At 43.9% G+C, this 19,011-nt stretch overlaps 1 protein-coding gene across 3 annotated transcripts in view; it reads left to right on the top strand.

Moving 5' to 3' along the window:
• Positions 1 to 19,011, top strand: part of MAMDC2 (MAM domain containing 2) — a 168,485-nt gene that overhangs the window by 120,413 nt on the left and 29,061 nt on the right. For all 3 annotated transcript variants that reach the window (XM_070431522.1, XM_070431521.1, XM_070431523.1), the window contains 4 exons: positions 347 to 603; positions 4,079 to 4,172; positions 10,335 to 10,478; positions 13,201 to 13,466. In XM_070431522.1, coding sequence (XP_070287623.1) covers positions 347 to 603; positions 4,079 to 4,172; positions 10,335 to 10,478; positions 13,201 to 13,466 — 761 coding nt within the window. The remainder of the gene's footprint in view (positions 1 to 346; positions 604 to 4,078; positions 4,173 to 10,334; positions 10,479 to 13,200; positions 13,467 to 19,011) is intronic.

The following is a 19,011-nucleotide window of genomic DNA, read 5'->3' as shown; positions in this document are numbered from 1 at the left end:
TGGGGTAATGTTCTGTTTTCTTTCCACAGCTGTGTTCAGCTTGGGAAAACTCAAGCACTTTACAGATGATATATCTACCTTTCTATATGGATGTTTGCTTCAGTCAAACGTAAGGAACAGAAAAAGAATGGTTTTTATCTTGTATTTAGCAGAGCACAGTGAACTCCGTGTATTTATCTCCCAGGTGCACCCTTCATCAACCCACGGCCAAACTTCTTTCATCGGTAGCTCATTCACTTCCTCTCCATCACACCCACTGGATGATTCCGAGTGAATCCCAGAATCCATTTCATCTGGAAATCCCAGCCTGTCTGATGCTGTGTTTTCTTTTCTCTGTGGTCGCCAGGCCATTACATGTACGTGGACTCGGTTTACATCAAGCACTTCCAGGAGGTGGCACAGCTCATCTCCCCCATGACCACAGCCCCCATGTCTGGCTGCCTGTCGTTTTATTACCAACTCCAGCAGGGGAATGACAATGCCTTCTCCCTGTATTCTCGGGATGTGACCGGCCTTTATGAGGAGATCTGGAAAACCAACAGCCCAGGGAATCCTGCCTGGAACCTCGCTGAAGTGGAGTTCAGTGCCCCGTACCCCATGGAGGTAGGTGTTCCCATGGGCCCTGACCCGGCCACAATGCAGGGTGCTGCCCACACAGAGATGGAGGTCAGGAGGTGCTACAGTCTCACACTCATTCTTCTCCACTGTATCTCAATCTTTTTTCTCTCTTCCCTTCCTCGGCCCCCTCCACTTCTCTCCCTTCTTTGTATTCCCTTCTGCCTTCCTCCTTTATCGTCTTCATTTTCTAACACGACTATTTTTTCTAAGGATGGATATGGAAAAGTCTGTCACCAACTAGATTTGGGGGGCCCACCCTCCCTTTGAACCTTGCACCGTAGAAGGTCAAAAAAGATCAATGCCTTCTAAGTGAAAGTCACTTTTGAACTTTCATTCCTGCGAGCAGTTACAAGGGGTATTATAAGGAAGGTTATTTCTATTCCCTTATTTGAAGGAATAGTCTTCCTAGAAAAATAATATTTTTCTTCTTTTCTCTTTTATGGTATAAATAATGTCATAAAAATCAGAACTAAACTTATGACTGTGGTCTGAATTTGAATGGTCCTTTGGTTTTAAAACTTTTATAGTTACATGAGTGATGAATGTCTAATGCAAAAGAATTAATAAATTCAGGAAAGCAAAACAAACTAAAATAGCCAGAGCCAACGTGGCAAAGATGAGAACAATGAACATTTTGATGTTTTTCCTTAAAATACCTTTTTTTCTAGGCATATAGATTAATACATATGTATAGTCTAGTACTTACAACAATCCAACAAAGTAGATAAAATATCCCCATATCGCCAGTGAGAAAGAGAAATGAAGAGTTTGAGGAGTTTGCTGTTTCTCATCTAGGTCACACAGATGGTGAGTGCCAGGGCACTTAGAAAAGTCCCTGAACTGAAATCTGACCGGAAGCTGAAGAAGAGGCCCAGCTCTGTCTGAGGACCCCTAGGGCCTCTCGAATCAGTGGGGCAACAGTGGGGTTGCAGATTTGGAGCTATAAGCAGAGTCTTAGTTACCACGGGTTATCATTGTCCCTGCTTTTCACTTTGTGCTTTTTACAATCTCTTTCCCTGTTCCCTTGAAAGTGCAAAAGGAGGGGATTATCCTCTGGGTGCTTTTTGGTGGTGCCATCTGCTCGCCTGATGTGGAGCTTCAGACAGGGTTGGGGTTGGGTCTTGGTTTCTGTCATGTCCTGTCTACTGATGGCCAGCCACTCCCCTCACCCTCTGAGGACCCCTTTCCCCCCAATACAGCCCAGAAGAGCACAGCGCCCCTCCCAAAGGCTGACCAGGCCTCGGTTTGCTCTCACAGCTCAGTGGAAAATGTTCTGTGAGCTTGGGTTACATGGAGAAAGAGAAATGCACATTACTGCTTCAGAAATAGTTTTTCCTTCTTTCAAAGTCAAATGAATCTCTCTCTCTCTCTCTCTCTCTCTCTCTCTCTCTCTCTCTCTCTCTCTCTCTCACACACACACACACACACACACACACCATTTTCTTTGTGAACTCTTTCCCTTCAACCATAAACTCCTTAGGCAACATTTGTTGGATGAGACGTTGTCAATTTTTTAAAAAAATCAAAGCTAGGCATTACTAAACTTCACTATATATCCTTTTGATTCACACGTGTGTCATTTGCTCTAGTAGTCTGAATTCATTATGTTTGCATTATTTGCTCTCAGTAATTGCCAGGAAAAGAAACGTATCCTGCAGAAAACAGTGAATTTAATGTCATCGTATTGTCCAATGAATTTTAAAGGGCAAACAAGCATTTGAGACCCTCTTTCTGAGCAAGAGAGTGGCACATGAGCTGTGATGGGCATATGAGCATATTCTGATCCGAAATAATCATTCTCATTTGGCTGCTCTGTAAGATAAGTTCTGCCATTCACGGCCTTTATCGGCTTTCATGGACCAGTGCTAAGTGTGTAAACTTCATCTGCCCCTTATCATTTGCCCACATCTGTTCCCTTTGTCCTCAGTACTTCTTGCCTTGCCAGAGCTAAACTTCCAGGCCCCTCTTGGATTTTGCTGAGTCCAGGTCCCAGGCCTCTGCAGGACCACTGTTGTTAAGCTGAAAGGGACCTTAGGAACCATCTTGTCCAAACTCTTTTTTTTTTTTCAAAAATGGAGAAACTGAGACCCAGAGGAGAGAAGGGGCCTGCGCAAGCTAATTAGTGGCTAGCTGGGCTCAGGGTCAAGCCAAGAAAAAGGCATGAGCTTAATTCAGAGCTCATGATGCACCTGACTGCGTGCTCTGATCTTTATGTACATCTTCTCATTGAATCTCAACAGTCCTACAAGGTCTGTGTTATTATGCTTATTTTATAAATAAGAAAAGCAAGGCCCCGAGAGGTTTAGCAATGTACCCAAGGTCACCGAGCTTGTAACCAGTGGAAATGGGATTTGAACTCTGGTCTGTCTGCCTCCAAGACACTATTCTGTTCAGAAGAGGCTGAAACTAGAAGCCTGTGGGTCAAATCTAGTCCACAATGATTTTCCTAGCTGCTGTAGAGGTGTTTGTTTTTGTTTGTTTATTTTTTGCTTCTTTATTTTAATTTTTAAATTAATTACCAACATTAAAAAATATCCAAAGATTTCAAGTAAAAATCTAGAGATCTGGGTCCTCTTGACAATTTGGTAGATCCAGACATATTAGGCCTGAATTCCCACACGACAGCAACTGACAAAGTAGTAGCCAAACCCTTTTCACCACGGTCTGCACCCTTTCTCACTCCATCACCCCAAGCCCAGGTCATGACCTGCCTGGTTTTTGTAGGCATTTGGGTTTCATCTCATGCTCAACACTGTTATCAATTCACAAGAGTGGACTTCACACTTGGGTGGTTTTCCCAATACAGGTGAGTGCTGTGCCCAGCACACCTGATCCCCCTGGTCACAGGCAGAAGGTGGTTGATTGAACTCAGAGTTGGTGTCAAAGAGAAGAGCAAAATTAAAAGGGATAATGCATTAACCCCATGTTCTTTCTAGCCATTCAGACATTCCTGGAATTCTAACGTCTATGTATAGAATTTCTGGGCCTTATCATGTCTTATCTATCAGGAGAATTGATTGCATCATCTTTGTCCAGGACCCTCACATAGAATTTCATGTATGAAAAAGGCAGAGGCCTTAGAGGGGCTTATGCTCTGTGAAGTGCAGGGAGGAAACCTCACCTGCTTTCTGCAAATAGCCTGTTGTGTCTCTAGCTGAAGTTCATAATGCAAACTGTCACTTCTGTAATTCTTCGGGAAAGTGACATCGGTTCTTTAGCTGACGCTCAGGGAGGGGGCAAAGTTCAATAAAATTCAACTTAGGGCTTAGTATTTACTCTTCTTAAAAGAGACTATGGGTTGAGGAGGGAGCTGCCCAAACTCCTCTATTTAGGGACATAAGTACCTATAACTTGGCATCTCCTGGCTTATAGACACATCATTCTACATCATGGTTAAGAGCACTTAAGCCTAAGAGAAAGTATGTGGAGCTGGAGCACACTCTGTCATTTTCCTCCGCAGCTTATTTTTGAAGTTGCTTTCAATGGTCCCAACGGAGGATATGTTGCCCTGGATGATATTTCTTTCTCTCCTGTTCACTGCCAAAACCAGACAGGTAAGCATTCTTTTCCTTTACATTTGGAATTTTCCTTCTCAATAGATGCCTATGGTCAGGACTTGTCTTAATGCTTTCTAATTTCGTTACCTTTTCTATGATCTCATCCTTAAAAAATTATTTAACTGCATAGTCACTTTACTGGTTATATTACTCTTTATTTCTTCTCACAGAGTGAATCTAATTTTTCTGACACCACAGGCCCTGATCAGGTACTAAGGAGCTTTCATCTTCCTACCTATTAGGATATGAAAATTAAATAATACTCATTCTTTCCACATCTTTCTCTTTAATAGATATCTTGAGTTCATAGACAGGTGGATGGGTAGGTAGGAAATAACTCAAAATCTACTGAGTAGAATTATGGAAACTCTTTCCAATGTTATGTATCCAAGACCTATAAATGTCCTCATGTTTAAAGATATTAGTATATGATGGTTTTTTGTTAAATATTATGTACTCAATTTAAATTCTCTTTCTAAGTGAACCCTCAGGTTACTTTATCATGGCTAATTTTGTAATTTCTATAAACTTGGTGATTGGGAAAGAAGAAATTTTTACTTTTTGGAAAAATAGGTAAGCAAACCATTTCAATGTGCATTAGAAAACAGATGTTTTAGAATAAGCAGTCTGACACTATTCATGATAACCCAGGTAAATGCAAGTGACCTTACACTTCAGTGACTGTTTCCTTGAGGGGCCCCAAGGAGATGCTGTAGTCTTCCCATTTTATTTTTGAGCCCTTCTTTTGGGTTATAGACTATGGAAAGTTGATTTTTGAACTTGGCCTTTATAGTCTTGGCTTTCACTTAAGATAGAGTTCATATCTAACTTAATATGGTTTCAGATATATTCGACAAGCAAGGGGACTTTCAAGAAAGATAATATTTTCTGTTCAGGCTAAACTGTTACCCCAAAGGTACAGAGAAACATACTAATTTGATGAAACCAAATATTATTTTTACTGATTCTAATTTTTAAATAAAAGCTAGTGAAATGGAAAGAACTAGACTGGATTTATGTATGTTCATTAAAATTATTTAAACTGTAATCAAAGACTAAAAGAGTCTCTTAATGTAGCAGAACACAGGAGGCAAAATTGTTTACTTCTCTAAATCTGATTGCTCCCTAATCCCATCTCCAGCTAATATCTCAATAGTAGTTTTACAACCTCATTATCATTATTTTTAGAAAATTTTTCTTTGTCACTAGGCATTTACATTGAACGTTTATATTTCCAAGTAACATGTGTGCAAAAGGAGGTGTTTATTCATTATCTGCACTGGCTAGAGGGTGGCGTGAAGAGGCCGCTGGGAGGTCACAGAATCTACTGAGCCACTTTTGAACTAATGTTTGGAAATACTTTCCCTTTTAAAAAGATACAGAATATATGTGAGTTCTTTCCTACTGAGTGGTGACCGGAAGAGAGAGATCCCAACATTATCTCAAATCAGGACCATGTATTAAAAGGGCTGGTGGCCCCTCAGTCTGTAAAACCCAGCCCACATAAAGACCCTTCCTCCACATTTGTATATACAGGGTATCCCAAATAAATGTATACACACTTTGAAGAATTATTAACTCCAATGGGTTAAATCTGAAAACAAAGAAACATCAATTGATGTGTTTACATTTTGGAGGGACACCCTATAGCAGTGATGGTGAACCTATGACACGCGTGTCAGAGGTGACACGCGAACTCATTTTTTTGGTTGATTTTTCTTTGTTAAATGGCATTTAAATATATAAAATAAATATCAAAAATATTTAAGTCTTTGCTTTACTATGGTTGCAAATGTCAAAAATTTTCTATATGTGACACGGCACCAGAGTTAAGTTAGGGTTTTTCAAAATGCTGACACGCCGAGCTCAAAAGGTTCGCCATCACTGGCCTATAGTTAGGTTAACCAAGACTCCAAATTGCCCTTGAGAACCTCCCAACGTACCAACTTTGCTTTAAAATGGTTTAAACACGTGATCACAGTGGTGCGCTCGGGAGCCAGGACTTTGCATTCACATCCCTACGCTGCCACTTACATGCTGTGTGACCTTGGGCTTATTAATTAACCTCTCTGCAACTCTTTCCACATTTATACGACGAGGATGGAAGGATCTGTTCCATAGTGTTGTCAGAAAGACTGATGAGTTAATGTCTATGAAGGCCTCAGCAGAAACTGCTTGATCATGAAACTAATACTTAATTTTCAAAATACTCCCATCCATTCCCTAGAGAACAGGGGCTCAGATTGAAACTAAAGAGAACCAGCAAAGGCCACTGCCCTGATGAATGTGGGAGTCGGAGCCTGCTTGTGCCTTTCATTACGAAGCTGTGAGCCAGATTCAGAGTCTTAGAAGCTGAGCCCTTTGGTTTTCATACTCCATCTTACATTTCTCAAATAGTTTATACCCTTCTGTTTCATAACAGGTGCCAACATTTTTTGTCTTTATCTTGGTTAGCTCCAGACTTGCTGTCTGTGCTTTTCCCAGCTGGATCTAGCATCCCCCCTCACCTCCCTAGTAGGCCGAGACAGGAATTAATTCAACACGTGAAACGTCTGCTCTCCACCATCTGGTTGGGCTTAGATTTAGTCCAGCTTCCCCGACCAGTCACAGGGGTTAAACACCAATGTCGTGTTGCTCCCTGAGTATTTCCAGGGTGCTCCAGAGGATGGTGAGACCACCCCACTCCTCCCACCGTGAGTTCCAGCACTTGCCTTTCCCACCCACAGACTCCCTTCCACCATTAGATCTAGAGCAGTGGTTCTCAACCTTCTGGCCCTTTAAATACAGTTCCTCATGTTGTAACCCAACCATAAAATTGTTTTCGTTGCTACTTCATAACTGTAATGTTGCTACTGTTATGAATTGTAATGTAAATAAATACCTGATATGCAGGATGGTCTTAGACGACCCCTGTGAAAGGGTCGTTCGACCGCCAAAGTGGTCTCGACCCACAGGCTGAGAACCGCTGATCTAGATCATAGGAAGCTCTCCTTTTAGGTTGTAAATCTTGAATGCCTGACAGGTGATTCCATTCACTTCTCGGAATCCTGCCTTAATGCTCAACCTCAAACTAAAAGTTTCACCATTCTGCCCCGTGCAGGCCCAACCCCTTTCTGAGGTTGGGTCCACCCCATACCAAGGCCAGGGACTGGGAGAGGCCTAATTGGGCCTAACTCCCAATCTTGACCAATCTCGTTATTCACCAATAACAACACACTACCCGGTTCTCTTGTTCAACTGACAACCTGGCTCCAGGTGTTGCCTTGGTTACAGCTGAAGTTGCCATAGCCATCCTTAGCTCAGAGGCCCTCAAGCGTCTCCCCAGCCTGGTCACTGGCCCAGCCTCTGCTCCATCATGATTCCTTGGTCTGGTGCCAGGTCCCACTCACTCTCTTCCCCAAGCCAGCTTGGAGCTGTCCCGGCCTAGCTGGCTCGTGCTAAATAAAATTACTGTGCTAATTCAGCAGCCTAGAGACCACATGGCACCCAAATCCCTCTAGCTGCACAGTGGCTGGCGAGCTTTTAAATCTCTAGGACAGATACTGTGTTCATCACCATGAACTCCAAGGAGCAGAGCAAAAAATGAGAAACGCTGCCGCCGATTCTTCTCAAACTGCAGTAACCCTCCATCTGATTAGATTATCTTCAAAGCCTCTCATTTCTAAAAAGTTCAAATGTCAAAAGGCAAGGGACTAACTAAATCTTACATTTTAATGCTTATTATGCTTATTGGTGCCTTGCTAGGGACTTTGTTTTCTGATCAGCTACTGCTGGGGCGGGAGGGGGGGGGGGGGGGTGAGGGGGGGTGGGGGCGGCTTCCAACTGCCTGATCCTTCCTATGCTTCAAATATGTCATTAACACTCCCCAGCAGCTCAATTGTGACCATCACCTGGCCAGGTGCTTCTGAAACAAGCCTGAAGCAAAGGCGTTTCCCCACCTCAGAGCTCTGAGGAGCTCATGTTAGGCCACAAACAGGTCCTCTGGCCCCATCTTCAGGAATTAGAGACTATCTCATGGTTGAAAAAGCATTCTGGGTGGAAAAGATTTAGGCTCTGAATTATGCTTTTGAGATTTTTGTTTTATGAAAACTTCTCAGGATCCTGGACAAATCCATTTCTAGGACTAAATTATTTAGCAAAAGAATATAATCTCATCCTCAGAAAAATCTTTTCTGTATGACTCAGTTGGTGACCATGGAGAGAGGTGATCTTTGATTACTTTCAAGTTTTAATACCACCTCCCACCCTCTCCTAATTACCTAATAAATGGGTTCTGGTTCTCTTGTGGCCTCCCAGGGGCATGTTCTGTGCTTTATATTCCTGATGAGTAATTTCACTGACCTGCTGTTCTCATTGAGCATGGCTTTGCGGAATGCCATGCCATTTTCTGTAGATTTTAAATTTTCATTTGGTTTTGGTTTTGGTGGTGGTGTTTTTTTGTTTTTTTCATTACTAGGTGGCAGAGGGATGACTAAGACTGGAGACCATCATGGGGTTTCCCATGATACCAAATCTCCATGGGGGATGTCAAAGAGTCCTTGTTTGTATGACATCATTTTCATTTTTGAAAGACTGTCTTCATGGCCTAAAGATACTGCCTGATGCTGACAGGCAGGCCGAGCAGTGTGGGGCTAACCCACGGGTCCTAGAGCTGAGGACTCCCTGGCTTGTCGGGTGCTCTTTCTCTGCCCTTGGAGGGTGTGTCATCTGAGACACAGTCAGCTTCCAGATGTACAGGAACATTCCTGTTCTTTTCTTTGTAATGTTAGTCATGGTGTTTTTTCTTAACTTAGTGTTTTTAGAACTGGGTGTTTTTGTATCATTTCAAACTCAGACAAAATTTGCAAGAATACTATCAAGAACTCCTGTATACTCTTCACCCAGATCTACAGATTGTTAACATTTAGCATCATCTGCTTTATCAACCACTTAAGAGTAGGTTGTGGACATTATACTCCTTTACTCCTAAATACTTCGATGTATGTTTTCTGAAACCAAACATGTTCTGCAACATGATTAACTTCAGGAAACTGAACGCTGATAAAATATTATCAACTAAACTATAGCCCATATACTAATTTACCAATGGCCCCAATAATGCCAATTGATAACTGTTGGTTTCCTGGACCAAGTTGTCCTGCCTCTTTTGTCCCCTTAATCTGGGCCAGTTCCTCAACCCACTTGAATGTTTTCTTGCTTTGAAAATTGATAAATTGAGAGTATACTAGTCTTTGTCCCTAAACAGCTCCCTGTTTCATTAGATCACTGCTCCAAGAACTCCAATGTTCCTCTAAGGATGGTTTTCCAGGTATTCAAAATAGTGCCCCCTCTCTTGCCCTGAAAGATTGGACCAGTACCGCAATGTCAGCATGCAGCACAGGATCCCACTCAGCTACATTGAATGTGTCCCAAAGTCTGGTTCCCAGTGAGGCCTGCAATAATTTGTTGCTAGGACTAAGTTATTCTTAAAAGAACAGAAATAATTTATATGCCATTCCCTCCGGCAATCTGGAATGAGAGGGCATTTATAAACCAAGGTAAATGATACTGGAACCCAGCATAAACCCGAAAAATAGCAGTATCGGTGACAGAATTGGTATATCTTTTTGCACAGTGTGATTTATACTAAGTAATGATTTTCTCCCAGCAGATCAGCTCCTACTAAGAATGTCAATTATAAATAGACGGTGGCTGTGCTTCTGCCACAGAGATTGATCAACAAAAGAAAATTCTTTCTGGAAAATATTATTTCTAAAATATCTGTCTTAAAGATAAATTAAGAATTTCCTAAAATCCCTATCTTTTCTCTTTCCTTTTAATTTTGTATGAATGAATTTTGAATTGCAAAGAAGTATATGAATAAATGTGCACACTCTTTACAGCATGAAAAGAAATTTCTCTTGAAGTCTGGCACTGCTTTATTTTTGTATAGAATGTGAAAGGAGCTTCTTCCATCCCTTTAGGGAGGAAAAGAACAGTTTTCCTGGCATGCTGACAAGTTGATTTGATGCTAACCTGTCACCGTGCCATTAGGTTAAAAATATTTTGATGTGTTTTACTTCTCCTGGTACAAATGTGTACGTATTTGTCAGTCAGTTGGTGAAGTCCTTTGAAAGCCTTGGGTTAAGCACACTTTAACTTTGGTTCTGCTTTGCTTAGAGCTTCCTTTCAGTGCCATAGAAGCCAGCTGCAATTTTGAGGAGGATCTCTGCAACTTTTACCAAGATAAAGAAGGTCCGGGCTGGGCCCGAGTGAAAGTAAAACCAAACATGTATCGGGCCGGTGACCACACTTCAGGCTTCGGTAAACCAGGAATCATCCCTGTGGGGACTTTGGGGGAGGGGGATGGAGCAGATGGGCAAGGTGGGGGTACTGTTCATGCTCCATTCTCCATTCTTATCCCACATCTACCAAGACTTCAAAAAGAAGAAGAAGGCAGCTGTAAAGAGGCAAAGACAATTGCTAATCTTGCATTTGACCATATTTTAAAACTGGAATTCAAATTGCTGGGCTAGCAATAATATTTGCCAATTAATTAATAGCCAAACCTTTGGAAATTATCTTGCTCTTCTCTTTAAATGGAGAAGTACCTTTAGAAAGCTACCAGAGTCCAATTATCTGAAATGTTAAGAATAGGCAAATTTATAGACAAAATGATTAGTGGTTGCCCCGGGCTGAGAGGAGGAAATGGAGAGTTGCTGTTTCATGGGTGTAGAATTTCCTTTGGGGGTGATGAAAATGTTCTGGGACTGAGTAACGATGGTGGTTGCCCAGCATAGGGAATGAACTAGATGCCACTGAATTGTACACTTGAAAATAATCGAAAGGGTAAATTTTATGCCATGGATATTTCACTGTGAGAAAAGATATATATTGTGGGGGAATAAAAGCTGTTGGAAATGTTGGTGGGCACTTGATGGATTATCTACAAGGGACTCTTAGAAACCAGTGTGAGCTCCCTGTTTCGGGATCACATATCGCTTTAATGGCTCCCTTGTGAAGCTCATGCCAGTAGACACTGGTGGAAAGGGCTGGTTCTCAAAGGGTTAGTGTCTCAGTTATTTATTCGACAATTACTTACACACTGGGCACTTGGGAGAATTGCCTTGAAGGGGGCCTTTGCAAGATTATACTTGTAATTTTGTATTTTTTTTTCTCAGAGGTTGCTTAACTTGTATAAGCACAGGCCATACAAAAACCTATTCTGACCTTGGCCAGTCTAACTCCTGAGGGATACAGTAGTGAGCAAGTCAGGTATGAAGCTTGTCCTGTGTGGCTGACAGTCATTTCAATGGACAGGAGAAACATTAGACAAATATAGACACAGATAAACTCATAATTATGACCTGTGGTAAGTGCAATAAAAGAAATGAAGAGTGAGCTCTCAGAGAGAACAGAGGGGGAAAAGCTCATATTGGTTGGGGATTGAGGGAGTCCCCTTCTGAGGGGAGTGGGAATTAGCCAGGATAGTGGGGGCCACCCAAGCAGAAGGAGGGCATCTGTGGGGACCTCGAGCTTGGAAAGAGTTGGACTCTCCAAGATACTGGAGGTTAGAGAGGCAGCACCATAGGGAGGAGAATGAAGTTAGAGAGGGAGACAGATCATGGGTGTAGCAGGCCAGAGTAAGCATTTGGGATTTTATTATAAAGGAAATGGGAAGCCATTGAAAGGTGTTAAGTAGAGAAGAGAGTGATTAAATGTAGGCTTCAAAAAGATGGCTGGCTATTGCGTGGTCCCCTGGATTAGTCTGCGTGGGCGGCCATTACAAAATACCTTAGACTGGGTGACTTAAACAACATAAACTATTTCCTCACAGTTCTGGAGGCTGGGAGTCCCAGATCAAGGTGTTGTCAGGATTGGTTTCTTGTGGGCCCCCCCTTCCTGGCGTGTAGACTGCATCTTCTCAGTGTGTCCTCGTGGAGAGAGATCTCAGGGGTCTCTTCCTCTTCTTATGAAGTTAGTCCTATAGGGTTAAGGCCCCCACCCTTATAGCCTCATTTAACCTTAATGACCTCCTTAAAGGCCCTGTCTCCAAATACAGTCACATTGGGAGTTAGGGCTTTGACATATGCATATACAATTCAGTTCATAATCTCACTCCTGTGAAATCGAACTTTTTCCCAAGTGAATTAAATAACTGGGTAAAACTAACTATATAGCAAAGACTGAGGCACCCCCCCCCCCAAAAAAAAATGTAAAGGGAGAGGAGCAGAGAAGGAAAAGAAAACATGTGGAATACAGCAGGTCCTCAAATGACTCATTTTATTCAATGCGTGTTGTTAATGTTGATGAGATGCTATAGGAACCTAACTCTTGTTGCATCAATTAGCCTTTGGTAAAATTGGTTTCATTATATGTCTTTTCAATTAAGTCGCAGAATCTATCGACAACTTTAGGTGAGGACTTTATTATTTTTTACTATGGAGGTGGAGAAGCAAGTGGGAGGGAAGTCGTTTATTTCATTTTTCTTTATTTTATTTAGAAGGAATAAGGGAAAGATATAGATCTTCAGCATCTGGGAAGGTCCATCTGATTCAAAACCTGCTTGTCAGGGGCAGGTTTAACATATGACCGAGAGAGGACTAGGCTCTGCCCAGACACACAAACCCTCCCTCAACCTGCAACCTCTCCATCTCCAATGGTCACCACAGAGAGAATGGAGAAATCTGCCCTGGGCTTCATGCTCACTGTGACTCAGTCTAAGGGTGCTCAGTCTAAGGCAGCTGTTTGACCCCCGGTCAACAATTATAACTCCTAATTGATGACCAGAATCTGGGCATATGCAGTTGGAAATCTATACTTGCTTATGAAATTTATGTAGAATTGGAGAAGGTTTATTGGCAATATAGTATAAGACTATTCTATCATCAAGCCAGATATTAGAAAATGCTTTACCATGTAAAGCCTGTGGAAGTAGTCTTTTGACCAATTCCACGACTTTAACCAAATTGTCCCACTTGGTAATCTGAGCTACATTATTTAATCTTGTCCTGGCTGATACACTGATGCTTTGTCCCGTTCACAGGGTATTACTTGCTGGCCAACACAAAGTTTACGTCTCAGCCTGGCTACATTGGAAGGCTCTACGGTCCCTCCCTGCCGGGAAACTTGCAGTATTGTCTACGTTTTTATTACGCCATCTATGGCTTCTTAAAAATGAGTGACACTCTAGCTGTTTATCTCTTTGAAGAGAACCAAGTGGTTCAAGAGAAGATCTGGTCTGTGCTGGAGTCCCCAAGGGGCGTTTGGATGCAAGTGGAGATCTCCTTTAAGAAGCCCATGCCTACCAAGGTACAGGAACCTGCACAACCCTTTGTTCACTTGCAGTTGCTGGACTGCATAAGTGAATTTCTGTTTAATTATTTTCAACTGGTGATGTGTTATTTTCCTTCTGTTCCAGCTGACAGCCCACACCCACACGCTGTCCCCAGCCAGAGCCAATTATATCCTTCAGTTCTTTCCAGTTGTCTGTGTCTCAGAATCATGGCCACCTAGGGAGTTTGCTTGTCATTTATTTCTCAGGTTCTCTGAGAATAGTCAAAAGACAGGGAATATGTTAACAGTCCAAGTTTAACAGCTAAACTTTAGTTTGAAGCCACAACACACACACACACACACACACACACACACACACACACTTGCACCAGATTCACACAATCAGGGATGCACCAGACATTAATGGAATTTTTGTTGTAGTCCACACTCTGTTTTGCTATTGTTTTCAAAAGGGGTTATAGTAAGCATTTCATTCATTCAACTTTCATTTATTCATTCATTCATTCATCCATTTGTTTATTTATTTCTTGATTCAACCAGCACTTATTAGGTATATGCTCAGTACAGGGGATATAAAGATAAATGAGGTTCAGAGTCACCTTTAAGGAGGTCACAGATGACAGAAGAGTGAGATACAGATACGTAAGGAACTAACAGCATACCATCTCACTATCTCACAGAAAGGCAGTATAGAAAAACAGGAGTGATTCTACCAATTGGACATATGAAAAATGGTAACAAATCAAGGCCCCACTGCGCTGGTATTTAGAGGGCTAAGGTTCAGACCACGCTGGAGTCTAATTCTTGCCCCCACACACCCGACTCCACCCTTTCCCCCCATATCCTCTACTCACATGGCTTGTTTAGGAACCTGCCCACCTCTTTAGAGGGAGTCCCTGCTCTTACCTGACTCCCATGGAATAGGAGCAAGCCCTCCAGCAACTAAGGGTGTCTCAGAGAATCTTCCCTTGTCTTCTTAGGCTGACCTCCATCCCTCCCAGCAACAAATCCTCCCCAGTCACTTAAGGAAAAAGGGATGGAGACCCAGTGGGGGCAGGGAAGTTCTCACAGCCCCGGGAGGAACTCCCCATGCCCATGAGGAGATGGCTCACTACAAAACTCTGGACACATGTCTGAAGGTGGCCCCCAGTTTCCACAGGTCCCTGCTAAAGAGAGCCAGCTCCTGGGAGAGGGAGAGGCCATTTGACATCCATCATAGAGGCTGGCCTTAAGAAGGGCAGGAAACCAAAGTTCACTGATGTTGACATATACAGATGGAAATAACATACAAACAGTATTTCAGAGAAGGGATAAAATGAAGAGTCAGACTTTCCCTGGCCGTTTCCTACCCTGGAACTCAAACTTTGATTCCACTTCTTTTCCTGATGGTTTTCTCCCTGGTTTTCTGGTGGTTTCCTCTATAATTCTAAATATTGTATTTCTGCCTCCATTTCTTGATTCATTAACCTCAAGTGTTTGCTGGCTCCCTGCTATGAGAGATAAAGAGTTTAGCTTATTTATATCATTTCTTCTAGCTTTCTCTCTCCTCCTCTTTTACTTTTCTCTCAATTTCCTTTATAGCTTTAATCCACTTAAACATCTATTTTTGGACCCATACATTTAGATAGTGTCTCTTAACACACACTATGTAAGATGAATAAATTTTCGCCCTGACATTTCCCTTCGCCTCTTTGGCCCCCTCCATTTCTCAGAGTCTCTCAGTTTTTGCATTATCATGGCTTATAACATTTATATTCCAGCAGGGATGCCTCTGGCTTTCTCGATAGCTGGATTTCCCAGTGTGGGCCCCCTTGGCATTTGGAAGTTGGCCTTTGTGTTTGGGGCAAGAGGGGGCATTCCTCACATTACTGGATTTTTAACATCTGCAATTAGTGCAGCAACCCAAATTATTTCCACACATTCCCACATGGCCCAGAGGTGCCCTACCATCCAGGATGGGAACCATTAGTCTGTAAATTGATTCTGAAAGATGAAATTAAAAAGCCCAGCCCTCCTGCAGTCCAATCTGGGTTCCCCGGGCAGCAGAGTTCTCATGAGGAAGCCCTCCCCTGTACGAACCCTGAGACTATATATTGCTCTTAGGGAACAGGCTCTGACATCAGTCCCCTTTCCAGCTCTCCTCTTGCTCTCGCCGTTCAAAGGGCATTGCACAATGAATTCCTGCTGAATACTCTGCTCTCTCTCACCTTAAGGCTTTGCAAACCATTTCCTCTGCCTAGAAGCCTCTTAATTCAATCACAGCTTAAATCTCACCTCCACAGAGAATCCTTCTCTGGCCCCAGAGATGGTTCAGAGTTCCGTGGCACCCCAGGCCTCCCATTTATCATCTAGGAGACAGTATAACACAGTGTCTAGGAGCATAGACACAGGAGCCTCTAGCTTCAAATCCCCATTCCACCATTTACTGGTTTTTCAATCTTAGTCAGTTTTTTAAAAATTAAGGTGTAATTGACCTTAACATAGTAATATAACAAAATAATATTAATATAATATCATATATTCTATATAATATAATAATGTAATTATAACATACTGAAGGCCCGGTGCACAAAAATTTGTGCACTCGGTGGGGAGGGGGCGTCCCTCAGCCCGGCCTGTGCCCTCTCGCAGTCTGGGACCCCTCGGGAGATTACGACCTGCTGGCTTAGGCCTGCTCCCAGGTGGCAGAGGGCAGGCCCACTCCCTAGGTGCAGCCCCTGGTGGGGCTCAGAGCAGGGCCGATTGGGGAGTTGGGGCGCCGCCCCCTGTCATGCACAGAGCAGGGCGGATCGGGAGGTTGCGATGCCACCCCTAGTCATGCTCAGGGTAGAGCCGATTGGGGGGTTGGGGCACCGCCCCCTATCACACTCAAGGCAGGGTCGATGGGGAGGTTGCGGCGCCACCCCCTGTCACGCACATAGCAGGGCTGATCAGGGGGTTGGGGCGCTGCCCCCTGTCACTCACAGAGCAGGGCCCATTAGGGGGGTTGGGGCTCCGTACCCTGTCATGCACAGAGCAGGATTGATCAGGGGGTTGGGGAGCTCCCCCCTGTCACACACAGAGCAGGGCCCATCAGGGGGTTGAGGAGCTCCACCCTGTCATGCACAGAGTAGGGCCGATAGGGGAGTTGGGGCACCGCCCCCTGTCACACACAGAGCAGGGCGGATCAGGGGGGTGGGGCACCACCCTCTATCATCCACAGAGCAGGGCCGATCAGGGGGTTGGGGTGCCGCAACAGTCACACTCAGGGCAGGGCCAATGGGGAGGTTATGGCTCTACCCCGTCACACACAGAGCAGGGCCCATGGGTGGGGGGGGCGGTTGGGGCACCACACCCTGTCACACACAGAGCAGGGCTGATCAGGGGGTTAGGGCGCTGCACCCTGTCACACACAGAGCTGCAGGGCGATCAGGGGGTTGGGGAGCTACTCCCTATCAGGCACAGAGCAGGGCTGATCAGGGGGTTGGGCGCCTTCCCTTGTCACGAACAGAGCAGGGCGGATAGGGAGGTTGTGGCCCCGCCCCCTGTCACACACAGAGCCACAAGGCGATCAGGGGTTTTGGGCACTGCCCCCTGTCACGCTGATCCCGGTGCCGGGAGGCCTCGCGGCTCCACTCATCCCGGTGCTGGGAGGCATATAACCCTTTTACTATATAGGATAGAGGCCTGGTGCATGGGTGGGGGCCGGCTGGTTTGCCCTGAAGGGTGTCCTGGATCAGGGTGGGGGTCCCCACTGGGGTGCCTGGCCAGTCTGGGTGAGGGGCTGAGGGCCGTTTTCAGGCTGGCAGGCGACTGAAGCTCCCACCCGCTCCTTTTTTTCTTTTTCTTTTTTTATTCTGGGCCAGCTTAACTCTGAGGCTTGGCTCCAGCTCTGAGGCCTTGGCTGCTGAAAGGAGGTATCTGGTTTGTTTGGGTTTTATAATTGAAACACTGTTTCAACTCCAGCTCTGAGATCCCGGCTGGCTGAAAGCAGGTTTCTGGGGTTTTGTTTAGCTTCTATATTTGTAACACTGTTTCAAACTGCAAGCTCAGAGGCCAGCAGCAGCAGGCGGGGAACGTTGGCTTCCTCCATCACTGGAGCAAGCAAGCCTCCTGTTCGCTTCAAGCTGCCTGGCTGCCAGCCGCCATCTTGGTTGGCAATTAATTTGCCTATCGCCCTGATTAGCCAATGGGAAGGGTAGCGGAGGTACAGCTAATTACCATGTTTCTCTATTATTAGATAGGATTATTTATATAGCTTATAATCTATACTAATAAAAGGGTAATATCTAATTAGACTGGGTCAACTAGACATCTTCCAGTCGTCCAGTCCTCCTTCGGACAAAGCCATGGTGGCGGGGGCTGAGGCAGAGGCGGTTAGGGGCGATCAGGCTGGCGGGAGAGCAGTTAGGGGCAATCAGGCCAGCAGGGGAGAGTAGTTAGGGGTGATCAGGCCAGCAGGGGAGGGCAGTTAGGGGTGATCAGGCAGGCAGGCAGAGTGGTTAGGGGCGATCAGGCAGGCAGGCAAGTGAGTGGTTAGGAGCCAGCAGTCCCAGATTGCGAAAGGGATGTCCAATTGCCAGTTTAGGCTCATTCCCTGCAGGATTGGGCCTACACCGGCAGTCAGACATCCCCTGAGAGGTCCCGAAGAGGGATGCAGGCTGGGTTGAGGGAACCCGCCGCCCCCCCCCCCCCCCCGCCCCGTGCACAAATTTCGTGCACCAGACCTCTAATACAATTATAATAATGTAATATAACATTTTATTAATTTCAGGTATATAACATAATGATTCAATATTTGTATATATTATGAAATCACCACATAAAATCTAGTTAACATCTGTCACCTTACATAGTAACAAAAATTATTTTCTTATGATAAGAACTCTTAAGATCTACTCTGTTAGCAACTTTCAAATATGCAATACAGTATTATTGACCATAGCCACTATGCTATACATTACATCCCCAGGACTTATTTTGATCCTCTTCATCCACCCTTGACCCACATCCCTACCTCTGGCAACCACCAAACCATTCTCTTGGATTTTTGTTCTGTTTTGTTTTGCTTTTTTAAATTTCATATAAATGAGATCACCCAGTATTTCTCTTTCTCTGTCTGACATATTTTACTTGGCATAATGACCTAGCACATTTGTAAGATTTAATTCTTTTTTATATATAGCTGAATAATATTCTCTTAGTTTTTTAAATCTTTTTCTGGCTTACTTTTCTTGTTGGAACCTAAAACCTAAAAGATACTTGTCACACAGTCCATGCTCAATAATTGTCTGTGGGATGACTGTTGGGCTCTGACTTTTGAGCAGTGGTTGTTGACCCTCATTCTAATCAAATGTTGATGCTCAAGGTGTTCATTGTCCATTTCTCTTCTCCCATAAAAATATAACCTTCATAAGGACAGAAACCTTGTTAGTCTTACTCATTTCTGTATCTACAGCACCGTGCCTGGTGCAAAGTAGATCATCAGTAACATTTTGTTTAATAAATTTGGTTTGGTACTTATTATGTACTGAGTGAATAAATAGAAGAATAATGAAAAAGGTATAAATAAAATAACAAA

The sequence above is a fragment of the Myotis yumanensis genome, unplaced genomic scaffold (assembly GCF_028538775.1).
Source record: "Myotis yumanensis isolate MYYU_CA2020_CCGP unplaced genomic scaffold, mMyoYum1.0.hap1 SCAF_12, whole genome shotgun sequence".
Lineage (NCBI taxonomy): Eukaryota > Metazoa > Chordata > Mammalia > Chiroptera > Vespertilionidae > Myotis > Myotis yumanensis.
The sequence above is the reverse complement of the archived record's forward strand: the minus strand, read 5'-3'. Positions and strand labels throughout refer to the sequence as shown.